The sequence below is a fragment of the Clarias gariepinus genome, chromosome 6 (genome assembly GCF_024256425.1).
Source record: "Clarias gariepinus isolate MV-2021 ecotype Netherlands chromosome 6, CGAR_prim_01v2, whole genome shotgun sequence".
Lineage (NCBI taxonomy): Eukaryota > Metazoa > Chordata > Actinopteri > Siluriformes > Clariidae > Clarias > Clarias gariepinus.
The window spans coordinates 30,332,641-30,360,625 of record NC_071105.1 but is presented as its reverse complement, the minus strand read 5'-3'; the positions used below and the strand labels follow the sequence as shown (position 1 = coordinate 30,360,625).

Sequence of the window (27,985 nt, the reverse complement as noted above, 5' to 3'; positions counted from 1 at the left end):
AATAAATACTTTTAGGACAAAAATATTTGAGGTCCAGCATGTTTAATAAATCTTTAGTTCACATATTTTGTTTCAAACCTAGTATGTTTATTTTTATGTTCAAAAACATTCTGAAAACCATTTAATAAAGTTAAACAACACTCAAACTAATTTAAATCATTTGTTGTGATGGAAAATTGTAAATCAACACTAGAAGTTTATAATCCGTGATCTAAATGTAAAAAAAAAAGAATTTAGTAAGAGAAACTTTGGGCAACCTGATTTCAGTAATTCAACTTGTTAATAAATACACAATTTATAAACCATAATCATAATAATTATTAAATTGTTGGGTCAGTGTTCTTCCATAGACTCTACAACATATAAAAACACAGGCATCATTTCACAGCCACCGTTCACAAAGGACCCATATTCACAAAAGTTCTCTGAGCCCCAGTCACATATACCAGCGACCAGACAGTTATCAGTGCATATCAGTCCACTGATGAGGATACTGTGAACACAGCCCATGCAAAGAAAAATATTCAAAGATGAATGTAAACGCTCTGAATCCCATTGGCCTTTGCAGTTTTTTTTTTTCAATAATCCAGAGACTATCATATGATTTGGCCAGAAATAATGAGTGGTGGGCATGGCACAAGTGTCTTATGTGCGTCGTGTCTTGGGTCGTTTGGACTGGCGCTTTGCATCCTCAACTGCCTGTCCATCATTGCTATTCTGCGTCAGGCTGCGGACACCTTGAATGCGGCTCAGCAGCTGCAGGAAGAGCGGGATCACCTGTAGACCAGGGTGGAAAACATTACTCCATCAAGTCATGGTTGTCTCTAGACCACTTTTATTAGGGCACGCGTTCCAGTATTGATCCGCTGTGCCCCAGTAAAATCTCAAACTCAAGTTTTACCAAGCTTCTATCCTCGTCATTGAATGTATAACTTTGCTTGATAACAGTAAGGATTTTTTTTTAATTGCTTTAGATTCACAATGTCAAAGATATCCAATTTAACCCAATATACAAGCTGAGGTACACTCTGTGGTCCTTCCTTCTTACCTACCCCCTCAAAACACCTTTTTTCCTACAATCTGCTCTGACCAATCTATTATTTTTATCTCACTTTAATGCAAACTATTTTATAAGAAAATAAAAATGAATAATTACCCTTTCATGATTATACACAACCAGTAAGAGCAGCAAAGTTAGAGGCAGTGCTATGTACGATCCCTGAGCAACCTCTTGATCTGGAAGCTTTCTCTGTGTAGAATACATATAAACAGAAATATTTAACAATTATGTAAAAATCTAAATAAAATCACAGCTTTATACCCATAGATCGCTTTTTGTGTACATACAGTGGGGTTAAAGGTGAGCGTCACATGTTTATGGTATCCGGAGGATGTGAAGGAGACCTGAGGAAGTTTAAAGTCGTACTGGGAGCGAGGAAGCGTGGTGTCCAACATTAAAACATAACTCTGCAGTGAGAAAACAAATATGATTAGCATGCAATAATCAATATTAACCATAAAGCATAAGCAGTCATAAGTGGGCTGGGAGGGTTAAAACAAGTTTACCTCTCCATCTCGTGGGAGAGGGGAGAAGTGGAAAAAAAGCGACTGGCCCAGCGGCACACTTTGGAAAGGACTGTCAAGGTTGTCGCTCTTGTAGAGCTTCACCTGCAAAAAAAAACAAACAAAAAAAAAAACAGAAGTGCATTACTGATTCCAAAATGAAGAAATGGCTTTCAAAATTCTCTTCGTAGGGATATTCTTACCAAGAGAGTTGGAAGATGTTCAGCTGAAGTTATAATATTGCCACTCAGGTCAAACTGATTAATTTGTCTGAAGGCGATGATATTGACGCCGTCGATGTCACTGCCACCCACCTACAAAATGAATACATTTGATGTTTAGGGGAAAAAAAAAAGAAAGACAATAAAAATATTCATAATAGCTGCATTTTAAATTTTTTTTCCTTTTACCTCGATGGATTTGTGCTGGGGCAGTGCCCTCTCAATGTGATCATTGCCTTCTCCACTCAGCTGAATAGTATAAGTGCACCCAGGCTGGGGGAAAACAATACCACAACACCTTTATATTAATAGCTATAAAGCCAACATTATATTGTGCCGATTTGTAGTGTACAGTAAATGGGGATGGGTACAGGTATTAAAAAATTGACACATCATGGTACAAAAATGACAAAATATGTGACTCTGTAAAAACCCAGCTTTATGTAAATTCTACATATGATTTTATGCAGAAAAGTAAAATCACACACAAAAAAAAACTTCAGCTGGGCTTTTACAAACAGGGTCACATATTGTTTGGTCTGGCGATATGTATTGTGGTCTCATTCCGTCATTTGCAATTATGATAAACTAGAAGTGAATAGGGCGGTTATGGGTTAACACTGTTAACACATTAGTGTTCCCAAATTGCCCATAGTGTGTTAATGTGTGTGTGAATGTTCAATTTTTTTTATTTATTATTATTTCGTATTAATATAAAAGGTACACCGATCACAAGATACTTATATGACTCTTATATTCAGTCATATTTACATAGCTGACAGGAAGTCTTACCAGCAGTCCTCGAAGTCGGAACCGGCCTGCTTCATCGGTTACGGTGTCCTCACTGTACATGCTGCACTCACCCTGACCCACTGCCTCTACAGCCACACCCTGCTCAGCATCGCCGCTCAGAGACTGTACAGTGCCATAGCAGCTACAGAAAAAAAGCAGTCAAAACAATACCAAAACATGGGCAATTATTAGTACAGTGACCATTATTTACTTCCAATAAAACATACATTTGTATAAACACTATAATAATTGTTGGCTTTAAAAGTTATATTTTGAGGTCCAAAAGTCTGAGAACAATAGTAAAAATGCATATATTTTTGCTATTACAATAATATCCACATTTCTAGGACGCCTTTCCACGTCATTTTGAAGCATGGCTATTGGAACATGCCCCAAGAGTATTAGTGAGGTTAGGCACTGATGTTGGTCAAGAAAGCCTGGCCTAAAGTCTGCATTACAGCTCCTCCCAATGGTATTCAGTGAAATTCTCAAAACCTGTTCTGTGACAAGGTCCACTCCAACTTGGGCAAACCATGACGTGTACCTCACTCTGTCATGCTGAATCATTTGATCAGCCTGTTGAAGGGAAACTGTAAAACTAGTATGTGTGCCTTTATCTAAAGCTCTCACTTACTCACTCACACTTCTATACCGCTTTACACACACTATCTGCAATTTGGGAACGCCAATTAGCCTAACCTACATGTCTTTGGACTGTAAAAACTAAAAAAAACAAAACAAAACAACAACAATAATAATAAATTCTCAATGTGATGCCAGTATTTTGGACCCTACTATAAACCCCCACATTCACTTGATGTACCTGTATGCAGTTTTAAAGCCAGTGATGGGGATACGGAGGCTCTGGCCTTCTTCTACTGTGATCATCTGAGCGGAGGGCTCAAAGCGAAACTCTTTCATCATGGGTTTGAAGTAGTACTGACCAGGACTCTGTGGAGAAGGTTTTGGTTTCAGTTAGGCCTGGAGGATAAAACAACAACAATATATATACTGCGATAGACACCTCCGCAATAATGATACAAATTTGTTCAGTAGGATGGCTTGCTAAAAGCACTGCATTAGAAGACCATCTGTGTCTCAATTCTGGGACCGCATGCTTCGGGGGCGAATTTGAAGGCTGATTACGGCATGGCGTAGTAACTAAGGCTGTATTATACTGAAGGCTGCTTGGAAGTAATAATGTCAGACGCAGGACCAGAGGATATTAAAAACAAATACACGGACGGGTGCAAAAACTGTATACACACCTCAACAGTAATCTATGACTTATTATTTTTTTAAACAGGTCAGTAGTCACACCACGCATTAATTTTTATGTTAGTTGTTGCTTACCAGGTTGTTGAAGGTCAGGCGTCCTGTGTCCTGAGTGAGCAGATTAGAACGGAAGTTTCCACCACTGAGAGAGAGAAGCACTCCAGAAAGAGGTAGGCCATCCTCTGCCTTAATCTGTTTAAGAAAAATGCAGAGCAGCAACAATCATTCTGTATTACCAATCAGTCCTCCAAACGTTAGTCTTTCTACAGACTCTGGTATTTATGACTGTGATGGCTACTATTCTACCAATAACAGTATTCACTGTGCTCAGATCTCTTCAATTTTCACACACAAGGTAAAATATGAAATACTGAAATATGGCAGAAGGTTTGTTTAAATTTTACTAACCGATGAATAAAGAGTTACCGTATTCAGCACTACACAGTACAGAATATTTTAATAAAGATTTTTTTAAGTATGGATGTAAGCATGTTTGGATGGATGTATAAATAAGTCCACATGAAACCAATGTCTGGCTCCTGACTAACCATCTCAGGTCTGCTTTATAGTTTTTAGGAATTAATGCTAAGAAATATAAGTAATATAAGTAATGTTCAAAATTTCAGGCTTGTATCTTTTTAAAGACTTACTGATGCTGATCCCCAGTCCTATTTTTTTTTCAATGAAGGGATACAAAAAAAAATACAAAATTCTATAAGATATTACTTTTGAACTATTTGTACCAGATGAACAAAAGGAACTGTTATGTTGTATAATAAAACTGTTGTATAATGAAGTACAAGGCCCACAGCTATCTCTCTTTATTTTCAAAAACAGCGATCAGCCATACCATTAAAACCACTTGCCTAATACTATGTAGGGCATGTGAAACCATGTACGGCCAAAACAGCTCTGTGCCATTTAGTCATGGACTAGGGGTATGCTGTAGTATCCGGCACCATAGTGTTAACAGCAGATCCTTTTAGTCACATACATTTCAAGATGGGGCCACCATGGATTGGACTTGCGATTTATGATTGACAGAAATAAAATCAATGCATTTTCACCTACACATATGTTATGCACGCACATTACCAATGTTTCACTTATGTTTAGCAACTAAGTGTACGCCAAAGAACTCAAATGGATAAACTGATTCATAAGGGGAAGCAGAAAAAAATAATAACAATTTGAGTGATTATTGGAAACCGTGACATTATAGAAAGTAAAAAGCAAACATGATTTTAAAAATACATGTTAATATTAGTTTATTCACACACACACACACACACACACACACACACACACATATTACCTCAAAAGTGACACCTGCCAGTGCAAAGGCTTTAAAATCTTCTGATTTGCCTTCCACTGGGGTCAATACAAAGCCCTCTTTACTAGCACTGATATCATACTGCAAGTCACTGTGCAGAGGTCCGACACTGGGAAAAGAAAAATGAAATGTAATTAGCCTAATTAGTCATGCTTAAACCTACAGTAGGCCTCATTTATCAATCCTTGTGTAAAAGTTGTGCATAAATGTTTGTGTTTACCAAACTTAAATTTAATCAATTAAATAAAAGGAGAAGTTAATAAAAACCCTGTTGAGGTCGTCCCAATCCTGCTTCTCACTCCCAACTGTCACACTGGTGCTGAAAGAACATGCACCAGTCCTAACTCTTTGCACAGCACATTAAATAACATCCACTAGACCCAACAGCAAGCGTTCCTCCACCTACGTAGCATGAATAATGTTTCCAGGCCCAGCTCGAAGCGTGTGGATGACCATCAGGTGCTCCAGAGCTTGACCTAGTGTGAGAGTGCTCCAGCAGGGGACCACTTACTGCTGAACCCACGCACCACGTCATGATCACAGAGATAGGGCTACAGGCAAGCAACTGATCGTCTAGACAACGCATGGGGCAGACCCAAATTGCAGTGAGGGACTCATCAGCTGTCACTCATGTCAGGTTAGGTCCAGCTTGCTGCCCAACTGCTACAGGTCACCTTGTCTGACCAACAGATGGGCTGCACCCCTGGACATGATCATTTCCGCTTGCTGACCTACAGCAAGAGTGGCCACCCATTAACTCCCTGGTCATGTGCTTTGCCTTCTCCACCTCTTTTTATGTGTCTCTCTCCCTGCTCACAGGTTGACAATTCCCATGCTGGCACTCCCAGCAATTTGGGCACTCCCAGATAGAATACATTGAAAGTGCGGGTATTGATTTGGATCCCTGACATGCCACACGTTGCCCCCCAAATGCGGCATATTGCATACTGGTAAACAGGATCAAAGTCCATGCCTTGCTGCAAACAGACCTTTCTTCCCCAAAGCCTGGCTCAAGAAGAACCACTGGGTACAAGCATTGATGTACATAAAATTAATGAGTAAAATGTTTGTGGATGTGGCATTTGCAAAATGCTCAATATTAGCTCTATGTAAGGGGGACATGGCTTGAGCAAGGCTCTGCCGCTCCATCCTTGGTGGTTATTCTCTTCTAGGATTTCCCCTAACAAAATAGGGGTGGGCAGTATGCTGTGAGCTCAAAAGAGGGGGCCAAGAATTGATATAGATCTCGTCAGCCCATAACAATAGATTACAGAATAGTCTACGCAGACTACACAGCATAACAATATATTGTGTAAAGGTTTTACCTTTTACAGATGGACTTTATATATACAGTGAAACTGCGGATTGTGAGTAACGCGGTTTGCGAGTGTTCCACCTGACGAGCAAAGATTTTTTTTTTTTATAAATTCTGACTTGGAAAATGAACAAGTCTTGGTTTAGGAGTACAGAGTATCGTGTATCACGCATGCGCTTCTTGTTTTGACACCAGGTGTCACGTGATCAAAACTGAGCCACCGGTTTTTCTCTCTCTTGCGCTGCGGGAACTAACGTCTCCCCTGCTGGGTCTTAGTGCTCGTCCCTTACTGGTATAATCAACATCCGTGCACACGTATACTGTTTACTATACCACTGTGACCACATGTGTGCGTATCACATATTTTGTGTCTGTATGTGAGTGTGTGAGTGTGAGTGTGTGTGAGTGTGAGTGTGTGTACAGCGCTCGTGTAAAGCAAAAGTCTCATTAGAGAGGTTAGAGATCCATTTTCTCTCTCTGCTCAAGGCTTTTAAGTGCATGTTAATCAGCTTTATTTTTACTTTATATTTTGTGTAAATTATTTTTATGTATTTATTATTTGGGCTGTGGAACGAATAATTGGAGTTTCTATTATTTCTTATGTGAAAATTCGATTTGGTTTACAAGTGTTTTAGAACAAGTGTTTTGGTTTACAAGTGTTTTTGTTCCACTTCCGGAACAAAATATGCTCGTAATCAAAGGTTACACTGTAATTCAAACTACACCTTTTTTGTTCTGAAGTATTAAATGGAAAGCACAAATATATTTGTCTCCCTTGTTTTTTGCCTTAACACCTACAACTCAAAAATGTTATGCAGGATTTTGTGTAACTCTAATATTTATTTATTAAAAAACATAAAAATTCAAATTCTTCTGGGTTAATTGTGCTAGATTTAATTCGTGAACAGAATTGTATTAATAATTAAGCAAATGTTACTACCTGTAGGATCCACTTATGTCGGTGAGAACAGTGATGAGAGGCTCTGTTGCTCCAGACTTCCTAATAGTTATCTCCACACCCTCCAGTTCCGGCATCACCTGTCCCTGCAAGAAGAGACCTGCTCGTCCCATAATCTCTACCATCTGACCCGGACAGCTCTCTGTCAAAACAATCAAAAGGTAGGAGTGAACATTATAATAGCAATACATCTGTGAACAAATTTGAAAAGCACTAAATAAATGTAATTATTATAAATAGTAACAATATTCATGGGAATCGAGCACTAGGGATGTTCTCTTTTCAGTTTATAATCACCCTTAACAAGCTTTTAAATATGGGTTTAAAATACCAGGCATGTTAATTTAAGTAATATTGTAAAGCAAATCTTTACCAATGTAGTGCTTGGAAACTAACCTCCTGTGATTGTAGCTTCCACTTCAGGTGGGTAAAAAAGCAGTTCTTTAGATGATGGTGTTACTGTGATCTTCTCTCCAGCTCTAAAAGACAGATTGCCAGAAGTCACTGCACCAGATGCATGGGATTCTAAAAGGATATCTGCTTAGTCGGGAAGTTAAGGAAACTGATACTAGTAACACAAACGTTCATTCATTTTGCATTACTTTCGCTTAAATTGTGCATCAAGGTTCTGTGTATTTTGGTGTGCCACATACAAATTGTTGAAAGCCGACTGTTTCAGTTTACAGACTGTTTACATCAGGTTCAGAATTAGACTCGGGCAACATGGGGAGCCACCCTGGGTGGCATCTTGCCAAGATGACGGAAAAAAATATGGAAAAATTCTGAATGATAAGAACATTTGTACATTTGTTTCATGTTAACTTGTGGGTCAATAAATCTTATTGGCACCCTGTTTCTGGTTTGTGAGTGAGGCAGGGTACTGCCTATAAAGGTGTCTCACTCAAAAGAATGAGACGGGGTGGAAGACGGACATCACCTCAGCTCTACCCTCTGGAAGCCTGACTGCAAGGTGAGCAGAGGAAAAAGCAAAACCCACAGTAAAGCCTGGTGGTGGCAGCATCATTCTTTTTGGACAGTTTTTTTTTCTTTCTTTTTTTTAGCTGACACTGGGGTTTTAGTCAAGGTGGAGGGAATTATGAACAGTTCTAAATACCAGCCCAGACTGGGACTAAATCAAGCATCTGCAAGAATGCTAAAGATAAAGAAGAACATTTTAGCAAGTTGGCGAAACAATGTTTTCACCACAAGAAGGTTAAAGTATTGGAATAACCTAACCAGATCCCAGACTTGAATCTAATTAAATATCTGTAAGGTGACCGGTGTACAGTAGACCTGTGTAAGAGGGCTGTCTACAGTAGATGCTCTTCCAGTCTGACAGATTTTGAGCACTTTTGCAAGGAGGAATAGGAAAGAATTGACACGGCAAGATGTGCAATGCTGATAGAACAGGTTATTATAAGTTCCCCCTCAACGCAAAACTGATTCAGTTTGTTTTTTGTCATAACCGAGTAGAACCCCACATTATGAATAAAGTTCTTACCGTGCCCAGTAGGAGAACTCATAGTGGAACGGCTCACGGAGCTCCTCTGGTTTCTCAATCACAGGTGGCCTCATGTCCTCTCCTCCACGCTCTTCCCGTTCTTTTTTGCGAGCAGCGATTTCCAATAACTGCTGTTCATAGCGTTGCTCTTCAGCTGAGCGCAGCGGTCCCAGGACGAGAGCAGGCTCACTCTCGATGGATGACCTGAGAGTGGATCAGAAGTGTGTTTGGTGTTAATGTGCTCCTATCCCTTTTTAAATGAGAAATCATATTTTTGATCCCTCACTCACTTTATAGTTACTGTAACGTCCAGCATTTTGTCTGTGGTGATAAGTCCAGTCATATGATGCCTGACAGCAGTCAGGGTTAAGGTACTGGGGGCCGATCTATAAAGCGAGTTCACAGCAATAGAGATCAAGACTGATGATACAAAATTAAGTGTACACAGAAATATTTGAACTTTTACATTTTAAAAGCAAGATTTCCGCCATGGTTTGCTGCATTCTGCATTTTTTTTTGTTAAATAAATTATTGTTCCCTGATTAAGCTTATAATCTTTAAATAGCCACCAATCATTTAGTTATAGTGAGAATCGTATTTGATGAACATTTGTTTCATTAAGTCAATATTCAGTTTATGGAGCTTTCCATAGAACACTAAATTTGTTGCTAGCAAACACTTTTTTCATTTAATATCAACAGTGATAAATTATTCTGCACATGAGTCATGTTTAAATGAAACTCATAGAACAAAACGAAAACAGCCTGTTCGGTAAGAAAAGTTAAATCGTCAATGTATTCCAACCGGTTCTAGCATGTACGTACGTGCTGTAAGTGTAATAATCCTGTTCAAACTGATGGCAGGAACGTGGGGTCACCTTGTACACACCTACGAGTAGCAATGCAATGATGTCAGCAGTTACATAAAAAGAGAACTCATTTTATACAGCTGAAAAATGAAAGATCACAGAGACCTGGTTTCGACAGGCAGAAGCGATTGACACCCTTCGAGAGATTGTAGACACCAACGTTCTCAGGTGTGCTTCCATCTTGGAAGAATTCCTAAAAAAACAAAATAAATACTATTAATAATATTCATCACATAATGGTGCTTGTGGGCAGAAAGCTTGTACAACCATATCTGTTCTGTTTTTCATAAGACAATCCTATTGATCTCCCTTTTTACCCATTTAAAAGCTTAACTTTACTGGATCCTCAATTGTCTACAGGGTATTTTTTTATTTCCTGAAACATGCTTGCACATTAAAGGCCTAGGAATGATGAAAATGGTGTTAAAATGTTAATGCCAATCAGCAAATTAATGATTTATAATAATGGAAAATATAAACAATAAAAAACAAAACAAACAGTGAGTCTTACCAGTGTGATGGCATGGGACAGCGAGCAGCGCAGCATGTAGCCCGTCTGCCTGAACTCCACTCCCTCAACGTCAAAGTCTAGCACCTCTACTTCGACTGACTTGTGCTTCCAGCACCACTCCTCATGTGCAATGGACACTGAAAGACAAAGTTTTATGTTAGATGTTAAACCTGCATAAGCTTTTATACAATGCAACTAAGAGTGTGTCCCACAGTTAGGTGGATTAGTTGTGTCTGAGAGGAAAGTGAAACTCCAAGCCAGGTCCTTAAGTATTCGGACAGTTCCCCCAAATTTTCCCCAATTTTCACAACGTTGACTTATTATGCCAACACATGGGACCTGAAATTTAAGAAATCACGGTCTTTAAGTTACACTTTCTGCTTTAATACAAAGCGTTAATAATAAAAGTTGTATTTACCAGCTGTAATAAGACAGACTGATCAGCAGGTTAAATCACCTGGTGGGCCGGGATAATTACCATTTTACAACAAATTAAAGATATTAAAAAGTCTGGAGGTTAATCTAGTTAAGTAACTTGTATTTGGTAGACATTTATGCGAAGTCTCAACATGAAGTCAAAAATCCCCCTTTGGACCTTCACTACAATACACGGCCTCACTGAAATCTTCCTGACGGAAATCCGACAGCCAAACTGAAGGAAATCTGTTGTAGCAACCTATAAATTTAATCCCTACAACTAAAGTGGATGATCACATAATTCTGTCTTCGGTGAAGAAAAAACTAACATCAAGTCAAGAACAAACTTGGAGGAGGTAAGTATATACTTGTGAAATACTACAATCTAGAAAAACTTAATGAACAGACGATTTACCTTAATTTATATATTTTTTATAATAATAATAATTATTATAATAATAATTATATAAGCATTTGTCCCATTCTGACTGTCACTTATTTTTGATGTATTCATAGAAAAGTGGTTTTAAATCTGTGAAGGGTATAAAGCATTTGACTGTTTTTTTTTTTTTTGGTAATGCTTCTTTGGCAGTTTTGTCAGATTTCTAATTTCCAGGGATTCCTGAGTGCCCAGATATCCAACAGAGAACTATGTTAAAATTATCGGCTTCTAAAAATGATAACTTGGTTAGGATTTCCACGATTGCTAGGCGATCTGTTTTTATATTTTCTAATGCTTAAAAACATGATCTTAAGTCCGTTATTATTAGGTGATCTTTTCATGATGAATTTCAAAGCCATAAGCGGAGCATTTGCCTCTGCAGTAAAAATTGAACTTTGGTCTGGGGTGCGTAAACCCTGCTCCAGTAGATTTGTTGCAAAGGCTGCTGCTGCCACTTGCTGATTTTGATCCATCCGTGTATACTGGGGTATGCTGTGATAATTTTCCTCTTATGTCCAGAAATTGCTGGCGAAATTCGTTTGGATGAGTTTTAGACTTCTGGTTTTTTTTCCTAGGTCCAAACAGATATGAGGCTTTTTGAGATTCCATGGAGCAATTCTGCAAAAATCTGTCTGTTCCAAGATGTTCAAGTCAGTTTTCAGATACTTTAAATGTGTTTTATACGTAAACCAAGTGGGCAGATATAGTTTAGCTTCTTTTCATAGATTGTTGAATGTTAATTTGTGAAGACTGCTGGATTTTCCTTATTTGTTCTCAGTTTGATTGTATATTCAAGTGCTAATTTTAATCTTCTGTTTTCCAGGGAGGGTTCATTAGCTTCGACATACAGACTTTGGATTGGTGATCATCCGTAGGCTGGTTCCAGTTTATAACATTCATAATTAACCCTGCAAAATAAAGCTGAAAAAGTAAAGACCTTGATTTCTTAAATCTCAGCTCCAATGTGGTGGCATAATAAGAAAACGGTAAAATTGTAACACAGATTTTACCTTAAAGTATTTAAAATAACTGTATTAATACAATTACTTTTAAGCCTGTGAAAATGGTGGGGCTTTATTTAAAAAATGGCAGAAATTTCCAAACATTTACTTTTTTTTTTTTTTTTAAACATTTTGCTAAATTTCTTGAACTAAAGCCAAAAGTCTACTCTTTAATCACATTGGTGTTGCTGCCTTTCAAATTTAATGCACCGGTCTATGAAAGCAATATTACAAAAATTGTTCCACTGCGCAAATACTAAGAACCTTACTGTATAAGAAAGCTTTATTTTAAATAGACATTTAATGTCTAAAATGTCTTAAATAAATTTACTGTGAATGATATGGTAGCATCATTTTTTTATTTTAAATGTATTGAAACAAAAGCACTTCATTTCTCGAATTAGGGGGATTTGAGAGTGACCCTATACTTATCCTGTACAGTAGGATTAACTTTATTAAGTGAATGATGGAGCTCAGTATTCAACCATGTTACTTACCCCATGCAGCTTGTACTGATCTGGCTGTTATAATCCGATACGTTTTCTTACACTTCATGCAACATTGTTCGTGCTGATGAAATGATTTATGCAAACCGCTACACCACTTCCTGTTCTTATAAATATTTTTTTAAAAACTGTCTAAACTGTGAGATCTGGTTTTGTACTTAAAGCACCGTAAACATACGCTTGGCCGCAATGTGTCCTCTGTGAATGTTTATACCATAACTTTAGACCTGCACCAAACACGCGTTCAAAACACCACAATACACACATGACCGCTGGCAAAACAGAAGTCAATCTGGCAACAGATTTTAATGCTGATGCTGACATGACGATAGTTAGAGTTTTCTGTTGTTTCGTCTTACCTTTGTATTTTCCAGGCAGGACTTTACTGAAGGAGAAGCTAAGTACTTCACTACTGCTGGAAAGCTGGATGTTCTGCCGCTCACCCACTCTGCTTATGGGCTGGAGTGTCACCATCAAGTCTCCACATGCAGCTGGAGGATCCATCAAAGGGGTGGGGGAATACAATTAAAGTTCAAATACCAATCCACTGCTTCTCATTAATGTCTTTGTTCCTCAGTTCCTCTGCATGCCCACGTGGCTGCTTTATGTGACTGAATAGTTCTTTGGCACATTCTAATGACCACACTACTGATACTGTTCGGGTCAGCTGACCACAAGCTTTGATTTTGAGGCTTTGATTGGCATTATTAAATTTGGAAAAATGTACAGATCACTTTTATCAAAAGCGTCCCTATTAGTAACAAAGTGCACTCGGTTTTGATGTCATGGTCGGGTACATTTTCAGTACAGCAAAGTTTTCAATTTCTCCTCATTTATGATGATTTTAAATTGCAAACATGTAAACGCATAAACAATGGAAAATAAATATTTTTAACATGTACCAGAGAGACTGGAAGAGAAGAATACGGAAAAGAAAAGACAAAGTACAGCATTTATCAAACATGTTGCACAAACTTTAGTTTCTTAAGAGATGGTCACATAATATACTGATTTTTTTCAGGAGTCTGCATAAATCTTAGAGGTCTCCAAAACATGGCTGTTAATGGACTGAAATTCGGGCATGCTTGATTTTCCTTCTCTCACTTCTTTTCCAAACACGCTGTTTCAGTGTCTAGCTTTAAATGAACTGCTCCCACACATCTGATTTGAGGAATTGAACTTTGCCATCAAACCAAAGACCTTATCAAGGATTTCCAGCCACATTTTAGGCCACCGACATAAGAGATAAAATATTTGTAATAGCATTAATTCACTAAGATATCCTGAATATTTAATGGCTAGCAGCTAACTTACCTGACCTTGTTTAACTTAAGAAGATGTAAGTATACACACAGTACCATGCTATATTAGAATAATAGGAAGCGTAAGGAACAGAACATAACATAACATGACTTTCTTGCATGCCGCTTGCAGTAAAACGTCTTATAGTGAGTTTTCCAAAGCTCTTATTATTATTATTATTATTTAACAAATAAAAATACAGGCTTTACCTAAACATGAGACAGTGCCAGAAACAGTAGCTATGAATTGGGTGAAAAGCAGGTCCTTAACTGGGCGGTCAACCAGGGAAATACTGAGAGACTGAGGCTGTAAGGCGAGTCCAGCCTTGACCTCAGCCTCTGGTAAAGTCACCTATATAGGAAACATAACGAGAAACTAAATTAGCAAGAGAATACATAATAATGAGTGGTGCTCCAGTCAAACTGAGACATTTAATTGAGCAGAATACCAGTACAAGGTTATGAGAGTAATAACTGCTTTTATCTTTATATAATCCCCTGCTACACTAATGCACTTATCCCAGGGTTTCACTAGCACTTGAATGCCATCAAGGTAGAAAGTTTTCGCAGTACACCAAAGCCACAAATAAAATGCCTGCTTGACGTCTGAAACGCTGGCCTCCCAGGAAACCCTTTATCCTCCCAAACATGCAGAAATGGCTTGGAGCAGATGCGTCCTGCCTGCAAGTTAGTGTTGTCAAAGTTCTCCGTCGAGTTTCAGGATCAGGTGTTCTACTCGCTGAATCCTCCTGGTGATGATCATTCACAGACTTACAGCCTTTAAAACACTTGCACCGTTTAAATGTTTTACTCTGGTAAAGAGTCTCATCAGCGTACTGTGCTTGAAGGCTTCTGTAAACGGCAATCAGCTTCACGCAATTATTCATGGGACACAAGTCCCGGTTTGACTTGAACACCCCTTGTACTTTTCAGTTTTTAATTTTAGCCCCCTGTTTTTATGGAAAATGGTAGAGCAGCTTCTAGATGTAATAAAATAGAGTTGGAAACTTTAATGCCTAGCTGTGAAAGCTAGAATACCTGTATACTGTAGTCTCCTGGCTTGGCTTGGAAGCAGAACACTCCCTGATGGTTGCTCTCAATTGTGCGAATCACAGCCTGGTCACGTCCTTGGCCTGTAAGCATGACTTTATAGTGCCCTAGTTGTTTAATACCCTCTGGAAGATGGGTAATGGAGATTTGACCACACATGCTGAATCTGAGGATAATAAACAATAAGCACATTTATAGCCTCATGGCATACAGTATACTCAAATACAAAATGATTAAACCAACATTTGCAGAATTTACAATCTCTGTACAGATCCTGTTTATAGGGGCTGATTATGACATCAATAATATTCCTGGGAAATGATAAGTTTGAACCAACACAACCCAATTAATCAATATTGCATGAAAATCAACCCAACAAGGCCTCACCCTGCTGTGATAATGTCGGGCAGCTGAGGGGTGCTTGGTGCAATCTTCACTGTGATTTGCTCGAAAAACATGAGCTCCTTTTGAGTGGTGATGGTGTAGGTGCCGGTGGTCATATTCTCTAAACGGAATGACCCGTCCTCCTTAGTTAGCACTGTAGACAACAACGAAAGACATAGTGTTAGGAGTTTTCTTCAGATCACATGTACTACTGCTGGAGAAAGCATACTGTACACATCAATGTTAACAAAGTTACGATGCATTAGTTTCAGGTAAAAGTGTCTTAATTAGGGTTGCCACAGTCATCTCTTATTCAGATTTAATTTTATGCATTTCTGACTACCATCTACTATAAAAACAGGCTATTTATGATTAAATGATTATTGTGTGGCATTCCATTTCACAATGATTTTCTTGCTTACCCATTTATTATTATTATTAATAATAATAATAATAATAATCATAGTAATTACACAGTAATAACAATAATAAAAAAATAATAATAATTTTAATAATTAGTATGGGTCCTGTCTGGTGATTAATGTAGGTCGAATCTGTGTACCACGGCCCAATCCCACATTCCCATCAGAAATGGCTCGACATCACTTTTCTAAGGAATCCAACCGATGGTTTTCCCAAAATTCCTGTTTTTCCAATTTAGGACTAGGCACCCCTTTTCATTCCGAATTTTATATGCAGCCCTATAAAACTTATTTAAAACATTTGGCAAGGTCTTCTGAGCACATTAATTATTAGGATCGGTTTGGTACCTGTGCCAAAGCACTTTGCTCCTCTGACTCCGAGTCTACTAATTTTTGGTCCAATTGGAAAACAAGACACGACAAGCATGCTCAGACTTTATGCAAAAGCAAAACACATGCATAACACACAAAAGAACATTACCAAACTAACCCGAGACAACTATTTTGCATGCGGACAATCCAATTTATTTTTTGACTACACGTCATCTTTTTGTCCTGTAATACTTTTTAGCTTTTCAGCAAAAAAAACGTCAACCATGACAGTGTAAGAGATTTCTAAAACCAAAAGAACAATTATTGAATTTTATGTTTTTTAAGACAGTGGGATATTCAAAGAAACACTTATACAAATTTCTTTACTTTCCAGCAGTGGTCTGTGTAAAATATTAATTAATAACATAATAAAGAGAAATAGCAATACATTTTAAGACTAGGTTATCATACAATGAAAATGTCAAACCCTAACACTCCTGGATTTACTAAGGGGTTATTAGTATAGATATCCAAAAACCATGGGTGGCAAGTCATTTGTATTAGATGCCATGGATTAGCCAAAATATTTGCTAGAGGTAGAACATGAAGAACGTAAGGTGAATATAACGAATAAAAGGATCTAAGAGCTTTTCTGAGGATATAAAAGAGGTCGGTTACACAACGCTACATAAGAATAGTTAACAATTAGGTTAAAATGTGACTTCTTTTATATAAAATGACTATACTGATCCACAAACAACTTTGGCACAGACTAGCTCGTCCTGACGCAACCCTCCCATTTTATTTATTTATTTATTTTATCCGGACCTGGGACCGGCACTGCATATAGTGGCAGGGTTCTATGGGGTGTGGCAACCATCGACAGCGGAGCTCGAACCCAGATCCACAGATCCAACAATCGAGAGCCACCTGAGCCACCATTCCCCTACATGAAATGAGTATAATTACCTTTAATCTGGTTGTTGAGGGTGACCACTGCACCCGTCACTCCCTCACCATCAGGGCTGTTCAAAACTCTGCCCATGACTGAAAAACCCATCACCTGGAAAATTGGCTATAAAAAAAGAAAAAGGAAAGAAAAGATGATTTGAGTGACAGCATTACTTACAACCAGGACTAACACTGATGGAAACATCGCGATTCATTTACATTATTGTTACTAAAATTGATCGATGTTAATTTTGTTTTAACATACACATCTCTTACTACTTAGTGTCATATTTATTGAAATGCTGCTACAGAAAGCAAGTACCTCAAAGCATTATATTAATCAGTCATATGTACAGATATTCTTTTTAAGTGTACAAGTTTAAACCTTGCTAAAACTGTTAGAATAAGTGATAAGCCTTCGCCTTACCTCCAGCTTCAAAGTGTCGTGTTCAACTCTAAAATCAAGCCGGGATGGAGCGACATCAAAAGTGATCCGTTCACCTCTGTAGTACGGCACCTGGGATTTTAAACCGATATATTGAACAATTATTGTGATGCTTCTTTTACAACATTTGACTTATGATTTGCCAAAAAAAAAGCAAAAAAAAAAAAAAATTTAATCATCGTACCACTGTGTACTCGCCACTAGGCAAGCATGGAAAGGAGAAGGTACCATCCTCACGTGACTGTGCACTACACAGGTACACAAGGGACAAATCGTCTGGCAAGGCACCATCTACGGGAGTGGAGCTACAGCCACTGATCTGCAGAAGAAAAAGAAAAAACAGCACACTGAGCAAAACAGGGCTGTATTATTAGCACAAAGAAAAAGCTAGGGTCTAACACCTTAACCCTGATATAATTTAACATCCACTTACCTGTTCATGCGGACATTTAAAACATAGATGTTGAAAACATCAGACTGAACGTTACAGTTAAATATGAAAATATTATATAACCACATTGGATCACACCACACCACTACCTTGATTTATCAGCATGCACTATTGGGTTTCATGCCTTACAATCAAAACAGGAAATGAGGTTATGACCAAATGAAATCTCACCTCTTGCATCACAGTGGCAGAGTAGAGAAGAAATGTAACTTCCTTCATGGGTTCACCATCGCTTTGCACTTCACCAGAGACATCATAGCCTTTAACTACTAGTGGAGCTGCAGCCTGGGCATTGGCATTTGATACAACTACAGAGGTTGTGGTCTGTAGGGATAATACAAACCAATTAGAATGTTAAACAAACTCTTGTCTTTATACACAATTTTTTTTTTCATGCAGCGCTTAGCATTTCGACGTGTAGTGTTATGTGTATCATGTGTGTCAGAAATACAGTGTACTTCTGCAATACAGTGCTTTCAAAACAACAAGGTCAGGTGAACTGAGTGTTGGGGTGCTATCCATGTACATTCATATCATTGACCGAATGCAGCGCTCCGCTTGGAGCTCACAGTCTCTGCAATTCACTGCTGTTCTTATTGAACAGCAAAACATACTCAACTGCCTTCAAGTCTTGGCTTCATGCTCTAGGAATCGCTCCAAGTAATCAGGTGACCAAACCAATCATAGATTGGTCAACTTCGCTGATTTTTCTGTTCTATTCTATACCAGATGTACGTGTATAATGGTACGATAATCATTCACTGTTTTTTTTAAACCTCCAGATAACATGTCGCACACACGTCTCAAAAAATTAGACCCTAGTTCTATGATGTGAGCTTTCACTTTCACAGCAAACTCGTCTTGCCCGTGTCACTACCTCTGCTCGCAGTTTAAAAGTGCAACAACAAGGACGACGACCCACGATTTTGCATCCGTTCCTTTTATATAGAACGCCAAGGTGCAACCCACCTAAAACTGACTGCGTGAGTATATATTTCGTTTGTAATAAACACAAGTTAAATCACTTTGCATGGAAATAACATAGAAAAACCTTAAGACACTGCCTTATCTTGGTTTGTAATATTTTAGGATGATGCCTGCTTATTAGCACAAACTAATAGCTAAGCTAGAGCGATACATCAGTAAATTGAGACGGTTTACCTGTTCCAGGGTCCACGATGGATGAGATGCTGTAATTTCATAATTTCCAGGAAGCACTTTAGAGAAAGTGTAGCTGAGAAAAAACAGGTTTGATGATTATGGATGAACATACTGAGTACGTTTGCAGAGTCATAATATTTCCATAAAGGTTTATGAATTCCATTCTTTCCAACTGCCTTTCTTTTTTTAAAAAAAACAACATTTTTTAATATATGTTTTTTATAAGCTGAAAGATAATAACGTACTGTCCTTCAGCCTGAGTTAGCACCATCTGAAGTATTTGATCCTCTCCTGCATTCTTCAGGCTGACTTCCACTCCTGATGGGCCTTGCAGATGACCTTTACTCAGAACCTGAAGAAAAGTCAGAACTCTTAAACTGAAAAAAACAACAACAACCCACACCTTAATCATAAAAAAGAAACTACAGCAAAAAATCTATATAGTTTTCTCACTGTTCCTAAGACGGAGAATCCAGTAAAGAAGAAATTAATGTCCTGCTCTTTGGTGCATATGTCAGTAAGGCCATCCACATGGATATCCACAGTGGTCGGCTCTAGAATCAAGCACAGTGCAAAGGAGGCAGAGTGTCAATGGTAAAATTATTTAATCAGAAACAACCCTGTATTGGACATGGTTTTAAAACATGCAACACAGTACGTGATCACACACTATACAGTGCTCATGATTATTATAATGTAGGGTACACTGAGCAGGGAGAACAGCATCAGTATCATGACAGTAAGAGTTCAGAGATTTTGATGGCAAATCATCCCTTACCAAAGCTCCATCCCAGCGGTGGTTCTATTTTAAGGACAAAATCACCCTGTAAGAAAAAACAATAACTATTAAAATAGTTTTATTTATAGCGCTTCAATAGACAATCATCATAAGCTATTACAAGCCAGTTGTGGGCATAAAATTCTCTCTGGGTCACACGAGTATGTCATCAGATCCTGGAGTGCTGTAATTAAAGTCAATACATGTACCGTTTGCCAGTTTGACAAGTTAATGACAGCACAATCAGAAAAAGCCTGTATATTTATAGTCTTTCATGAAAGGGTGGATAAGAAAAAACTTGTTCTCTTTAACAAGGAAAGTATGATGACACAGTTTGCATCTTGCAAAAGTGCAAAATGACATGATAGACTGATGACCTCCTACCTCAGGGTACCATCATTAACGTGGATTGACAATAGTACTAAATTATAGTGCGCCATTACAATTTTTTTTACCTGGTTTCAGAATGTTGGTTTACATTTTTTTTGGGGAAAAAAAAAAACCTGTCAGGGTTTCTTGTGATAAGTTCAGCACTTGATGACTGTAGTTAGTCACAACAGTTGTATAACATACACTATGTAAAGCCAAATGATTGTGGATACCTGGCCATTACTCTCACATGTGCTTTTATTCCTTTAGCTCATCCCCGATTTAGTTCCGATTTGCTATTATATTACCCTTCTCTAGATATGGTTTTCCATAAACCGTGGAAAATTTAAAGCATCTTTACAATCTGTAAGTTATAAAGGTTGCCAGATCAAGAACATTAAAACGGGCCCTTGAATGTTACTATAAACTTCTGCATGCTTACAATCTACAAAAGTAAGGGATAGTGCAGGCATACCTTGTCGTAGAGTGGGATCATGAAATAGCCATTGATAGGAGCACAGTCTGTTTGATACTTCAGGGAGCCTTGCTTAGTGTACAGCCTTATCTGGAGAACAAGAAAATAAATCAATTAATAAAAACTCACAGACTTTATAAAACATTGACTTTCTACGTCTACAGTATCTGGATGTCCAAGAAATTTGTTTCCAGTTCACAATGGAATCCAGAAGTGTGAGGTAACCGAGTACATGTACTTCAGTACACATTCCATGTATCTGTATTTTTCCTTGAGTAGTTTTATTACAGGATGCTTTTACTCTGCTCAGACGTACAGCTGTACTTTTACTCAACCTCATTTCTGCATGGTGCTGCATTGCCTAACCACATCGGTGTGCAGTATTTGCAGGGAGAGACAAATATTTCTGACTATGAAAAAGGCTACAGTGAACTTACTTGACCCCGGGACTTTTAATACTTAAGTAAACCCGAAGGTAAGTAATTATAAATGCCATTCCAGACAAATTTTCGGCTTAAGTGTTGCAATTTTACAAGAAATTTCCACCAGCACATGAAGGATTTTTTCGGCATCGTCAACCCCAAGACCAACATCGTCTTCGGCATGCTATTACCAGCGAAGTGATTTTTCCTGCACTTTACTTGTAATGTTGTTAACATTTTTGGGTGGCTGGAACAGATTATCTGCATTTACATTATTTCTTATGGAAAATTTCATATCGCAATACGGATTTTCGCCCTTGAGAGAACAATTTAAATCCACAGGCCGAGGTTCCGCTGTATTTTCACACAAGTTAATGGAAGACTTTTACTTGAGTAAGACTTGCGGGAGGAACTCTTTACTTTTACTCTCCCACAGGATGTGTGTGTGTGTGTGTGTGTGTGTGTACTTTGCCGACCTCTGATGGACTCATATAACGTCACATGATACAAGGTCATCACAGGACCCTCTGTGTCGTGGAGTCTGGAAGTTACATCGTTACTCGCTGTAACAATTGACGTTATTTTAAAAAATAGAACTAAACTCGGTTCTTTTGATGTGTGTTCGGCTAGAAGATCTCACTACTGCACTTAGTCCTAGTTCACTGTGCAACTCGTGTGACACTATGGGTTAAAAATCCGATAAACCAAACACCTGCGCCCGGAAACGCATCCCGCCGTGGAGCTAAGCGACTGTCCCAACAGCTCCGTCTCTCTCTCTCTCTCTCTATAACACCAAATCTCAGTCTCACCTCGACAAGGGAATAATCGATGTCCACATCTGACTTGACAAACCCTCCGCAGCCAACTAAAATATCGTCGGCGCCGTTCACAACCGCTACATACACAGAGATGAATATAAATACTAATCTCAACATCTTAAGCCTCGCCATGATTCGGTTCCTGTGTGGAGTAGACAGGCGGTGCACATGGCCCCCTGTAGACCGAGCCAATCATATCTCTCAAACCTGAACCTTAAACCAATCAAATTCGCGATCTGTACAGCTGGGCTGCGCTCATTCGTTTCATTGGCCGTTACAGAAAAGGAACCGGAAAAAGATCAGGGCAAGGGGCGGGGTTCAACTGACAGAAACGTAAACGCACCGTAGCTGTCGCTATGCGTGGTCTACGTGTGGGCGCGTCCGCCATATTGGAAAGGTCAAGATCCGCTAGGAAATAAAAACCAGGTGGAACTGTATAAAAAAGGTTTCAAGATTAGTGCGCCACAGAACCGGTCGCTTTCGCAGTATGTTCTACCTCAGATGCCTTAAAACCAGGCAGTAAAATTCACTGTTGATGGTCTGGCCCCCAGGGACGAATTCTGAATGGACAATGGAGCAAATGTCGAAAAAGAAGACGAGTGTGCACTTGGTAGAGCTGCAGACCTGCTGCCAAATTTTCAAGAATGAAAAATTTAAAAAGAATGTCACATTTGGACTTATTCGACTATGGAACACTTTTCCACTTTGAAACAGTCCATTTTAAATGAGCCTTGTTCCTCAGGAGACAACGTTCCTTTTTTTGTATGATAGAGCTTTAGTTGCCATGGCATGGCGGATTGTGTTTACTTAAAGTGGTTTCTGGAAGTATTCCTGAGCCCATTTAGTAATGTCAACGACACAATCATGCCGATGAGTGATGCAGTGTTGTCTGAGGGCCCGAAGACCATGGGCATCCAACATAGGTCTTCCGCCTTGTACTTTTGTACTTTACGCACAGAGATTTCTCCAATTTTTCGGAATCTTTTGATGGTGTTATGCACTGTAGATGATAACATTTGCAACGCCTTTGCAGTTTGACGCTGAGGAACGTTGTTTTTAAAGTACAGTATTCCACAATCTTTTTATGCACTCTTTGACAGATTGGAGAGCCTTGGCCCATCATTACTTCTGCGAGACTGCCTCTAAAAGACATCCCTTTTACAGTTAATCATGTTACAGACCTGATGTCAATTAACTTTAAATTTTTAAATCAGCTCATTTAGTGGATAAAAGTGTAACATTTCTCTGTTTAAACATTTATGTTCTCTATTTTTTTATTTCAAATAAAATATCTATATTTCTGTCATGTAGGCTCCTACAAACACAAAGAGAACTACACATCCCACCACATCCTCTACAGAGGTCCTGATTACTAATTAGCACCACCTAAATCTCACCATTCTAACCACAGCCATGCATATATATGGACTCCCATTTTACTCACTTATGAAGTAGTGTTCACTGTATCTGTCGTTGCTTACCCTTAGTTTCCATATTGGTTAATTAGGTATTGATAATATGTTCTTGTTCCGGTTTCTGATTCTGATTACCCCTTTGGTTATTGTGCAAGCTGGTTAAACTGCACTTGTGTCTGCTTTTAAATATATCATCTGCAGTCTTTTATGGGTCATCCTTAAATTAGATTTTTTAATTTGTTTCACTAAATACACCTTGTACAGCTGTTTCACAAGCAGATAAAGGAACACAAAATGACAATGGATTCCACAATGCCAGGTCTACTTGTTTTATTATATGTCATGGGCCTTCCATCCATCCATTATCCATACTCCTTATCCTGTGTAGGATCGTGGGGGAGCCAGGAGCCAATACCAGGTAACTTAGCTAACAGTAACAAACCAATCATACATTATGACTAATTTGAAACACCAATCAGCCAATGTCTTTGGACTGTGGGAGGAAATCCAGAGGAAACCCAAGCAGGGGGAACATACAAACTCCACACATACACATACCAGAGGCAAGATTTGAATCCCCATCCCTGAAGGTGTAAGGCACCAGTGCTAGCAAGTACAAGATTTATTATGGTACAAATCTACCAACTGATATCGCAGATATTATTTTAAGGCGTTCACCACAATAAGCCATTCTTCATCAAGGTGTGTTCATTATTCTTGTGTAAAACAACTTAATTGCCTAATAATAATTAATTAATTAGAGAAATTGCTAAATTGCTAGGCTACCTGCTGGCTAATGTTGCCAGTGTACTACATGTTCAGTCCAAAATACTGTATATGTACATTTATATTTACATTTACTTATATTGCAGATCCAGAGCGACATATAAAAGTGCTTTAAAGTTTCCGTCACTGGACAGAGCCTTTACACTGGTTACTATGTTGCTATCTAAGTACCATCAGTCACACATTGTTGGGAACTGATTATTTTTTCATGTGTGTTTTAAACTCACTGTCAAACATTAATGCACTCACTCATCTTCTATACCGCTTTATCCTGTATTCAGGGTTGTGAGGACCTGAAGCCTATCCTAGGAAACTTACAGTAGGGCACGAGGCAGGGTACACCCTGGACGGGGTGCCAATCCAATGGCAGGGCCTGTCAAACATTGTTTTTGTTAATAAAGAACTTTTTATGAGACTGATTTCATTAAATAGGTTTTATATTCAATGGTTTATGATCTAAATGCACTACAAAATGTGTTTAATAAACTACCTGTTTAATTTTAACTGTGCACTATAAATTGTCAAGTTTAAGTGGAGAGAATTTTATTTCAGATGGTCATCAGAGATCTCCTAAACACTTGGTGAAGTAGCATTGTAAAAAAAAAAATCAACAGTAGAAATCCCAGCTGTGTTCATAAGTGAAAGCAAGAGCATTTTTACATACACAGTGTAATGAGAACTCATAGCATTGGGACATAAGAAAAGCACTTGTTAGTAAGACTAATACTTTGCTAGGGAGCATAAAGATTAGACTTTGGATCGATGGAGAAATGTTCTGTGGTCCGATAAGTCTAGGTTGACTCTACTCCAGAGTGGGCGTGTCAGGATAAGAAGGGAGTACATAAGGCGATGCACCACTCATGCATAGAGCCCACTGTACAAGGCTCTGGAGGCAGTGTTATGATCTGGGGTTGCTTCAGATGGCCAGGTCTAGACTTGAGTATACTTAATAAACAGGTTATCACATCAGTGGAGTTTTTCGTCCTTGATGGCATGGGGCACAGGCAAATTCCAGGGCTCAAATTGTGAGACCCCATTATATGATACAGTATAATCAATGCTAAGAGAAATAGTACATTGTCCGACTTTTTTTTCAGATAGATAGATAGATAGATAGATAGAGTACTTTATTAATCCCAAAGGGAAATTTGTATATATATATATAATCATATAATATACAACATTTAAGCAGCAAACAAAAATCGCAAAAACTGCAATAAAAAAAGTTACAATTTAGGTGCATTAATGAGGTAATAATTATGTCAAGTTTAAAGTGCATTAAAGGGTTAAAAAAAATGCTATCAAATAATATATAAATATACAAATACTGCTTTTATGTACACGTGCATGATGCTTGTATATACAGGTGGGAATGAAAATGTACATAAGATGCCCAAGGTGCCCCAGGAAGTAAAAAAAGAATGAACCAGCAAGAATGTAACCCACAAATAATATTAAAAAACAGGATGTAATAAACTAAGGATATGACCATAGTGCCATGAAAACAGAATGAATATGAGCCTATTTATTGTGATGTCAGAGAAGGAGATCCCTCTCCTGACACAGAGCAGAGTTATTTTAAGGTCTAATTACAGTTGGCAGAGAAGATTTTCTGTAGCATTCATTGTCACAGCGCAGATGAAGTAATCAGACTTACTAAAAGTGCTCTGCTGTTTATCCAGTATGTTATGGAGGGGGTGTGAGGTGTTTTCCATAATGGTAACAGGTTGTGTAACATCTTTCTCTTTACAACCAGCTCCAAACATTCCAGGGGAGTACTCAATATTGAGCTTGCCTTCCTGATGAGTTTATTGAGTTTCACAGAGTCACTACTTCTGATGCTGCTGTAAAAAGTAAGCAGTGAAAGCAAAGAATATTGCACTTGCCACAACAGACTGGTAGAAGATCTGCAACATCTTGCTGCAGACAGTAAGGGACCTTAAGACCTAAAGTTTCCTTAACATTTACATTTGGGCATTTGGCAGACGCTCTTATCCAGAGCGACTTACATTTTTATCTTATTACACATCTGAGCAGTTAAGGGTTAAGGGCCTTGCTCAAGGGCCCAACAGTGGCAACTTGGTGGTTGTGGGGTTTGAACCTGGGATCGTCAGAACCGTAGTCCAATGCCTTAACCACTGAGCTACCCCTGGCCCTTAAGAAGTAGAGTATGTTCTGTCCTTTTCTGTAGACAGCATCTGTGTTGCATTTCCAGTCCAATTGTCAATTACATTTACAAAATCTGTAGTTCTTTACCACCTCCACCTCCCAATGTGGACTGTGCTCTAGGTAGACTTGGTCCTCCTGAGATCCACCACCATCTCCTTGGTCTTAGTCACATTCAGGATGAGATCGTTCTTCTCACACCAATTCACAAAGCTGTCCACTAGGCCTCTGTACTCTGTTTCCTGACCACCATTAACACCCCACAACTGCAGTCATCCAAGAACTTTTGCAAGTGACAGATTGTACTGGAAGTCTGAAGTGTATACTGTAAAAAGGAAAGGAGAGAGTACTGTCCCCTGCGGTGCTCACCATCCTCTCCAAAAACCTCATTAGATGGGATGTAAGGGCAACTGGTCTGTAGTCATTTAGACTGAATGGAGATTAGTTTTTTTGGGACTGGAACAAACCAGGATTTCTACCATTGTGTGAAAACATTCTCCTGATTTAGGCTTAGGTTAAACAGGTGTTGTAAAATCCCATATCCCTCCAGAACTCTGGGGCTGATGCCATCAGCACCTGCAACCTTGTTTGATTCAGTCTCTCCATCTGCCTCTTCACCTGACATCTTGAAACAGAAAGGTGGGTAGGGGGAGTAGAGGAAGAGATGTATGGGGCAGTGAAGTTTATTGTGAGGGTTAGGGTGTGGAGCAATAGACAATGTGACTTTCTATTGTTAGTCACATGGGAGGTGTGAGAGGGAAGCAGTTGTAAAGACTGTGGAGGGAGGGAGTGTAATGTCTGTGTGGCTGGAGGAGGGAGCAGAGGGGGCAGTTGCGAATCCTGTACTAAACCTGTTGAAGAAGAGGTTCAGCTCATTGGCTCTGCTCAGGTCTCTCTTAGTCTGTCCATCTTTTGCCTTAAAACGGGTAATACTCCTCATACCAGACCACACGTCTCTCATGTTGTTCACCTGGAGTTTATTTTCTAGGTTATTTCCTTTTCCCTCACTTACAGCAGGTCTTTGTCCCCATCTCTTAATCTTCTTCTTGTTCAGCAGCTCCTAGGGCTTGTTATTAGGAAAACACCTCACTGTCCTGTTTTTTTTTATCCAGGCAAATAAATAAATAAATAAATTATATATATATATATATATATATGTTTAATATTTTTGCCTTTTATTTCAACTGATAAATCACTTTTTTGTGAATCATTAATCATTTACATATAATGTTTATTATAATCAACAAGATAACATTTTTATAAAACACAAAAACTTAAGATATTTCATTTGAAATAATGAATTTCACATTTCTAAATTGCAATATTCTATTTTTTTTTTTAGATGCACTAGTGCATATTATTTTTGCATACCATCAAGATGGAAGCAATCCAGTTCATGTAATCCTTTTTCATTGACACACACTCCCTCTCTAAAAAGATTAAGGGAGTTTTTGCACTACTCATCATATAATGTGGACTACCACCACAATAAAACCGTGAATAAAATAATATATATATCACTGTACTTGTCGTCAGGCCAGTCTTGCCCTCACCAGTATGGCGGGGACGTTGCCGC

General features: G+C 38.6%; 1 protein-coding gene across 1 annotated transcript; it reads right to left on the bottom strand.

Annotated features, from left to right (window-relative positions):
* Positions 1-25: 25 nt before the first annotated feature.
* On the bottom strand, positions 26-22,198 carry nomo (nodal modulator). The gene is made up of 31 exons (XM_053499288.1): positions 22,034-22,198; positions 20,803-20,892; positions 19,959-20,004; positions 19,634-19,734; positions 19,426-19,532; positions 19,181-19,253; positions 18,191-18,343; positions 17,753-17,887; positions 17,551-17,640; positions 17,142-17,247; positions 15,442-15,592; positions 15,043-15,220; positions 14,215-14,356; positions 13,063-13,194; positions 10,338-10,474; positions 9,932-10,019; positions 9,783-9,846; positions 9,249-9,344; positions 8,959-9,162; positions 7,854-7,936; positions 7,440-7,599; positions 5,167-5,293; positions 3,930-4,043; positions 3,400-3,527; positions 2,577-2,718; positions 1,974-2,057; positions 1,767-1,877; positions 1,567-1,668; positions 1,348-1,467; positions 1,157-1,249; positions 26-777 (listed from the first exon to the last, which is right to left on the bottom strand). Exons 1-31 carry the CDS (start codon positions 22,172-22,174, stop codon positions 646-648), a joined length of 3,630 nt encoding a protein of 1,209 aa, XP_053355263.1. The 5' UTR covers positions 22,175-22,198; the 3' UTR covers positions 26-645.
* Positions 22,199-27,985: the final 5,787 nt, after the last annotated feature.

What these genes read in the sequence shown, in the direction of transcription:
- nomo (XM_053499288.1), bottom strand. Translation starts at nt 22,174, where the DNA reads ATGGCGAGGCTTAAGATGTTGAGATTAGTATTTATATTCATCTCTGTG. An exon ending in CCTCAACAACCAGATTAAAG is followed by an intron (nt 15,593 to 17,141) that starts GTAATTATACTC and finishes TGTTGTCTACAG; the next exon opens with TGCTAACTAAGGAGGACGGG. An exon ending in TGTCCCATGCCATCACACTG is followed by an intron (nt 10,020 to 10,337) that starts GTAAGACTCACT and finishes TTGTTTTTTTAG; the next exon opens with GAATTCTTCCAAGATGGAAG.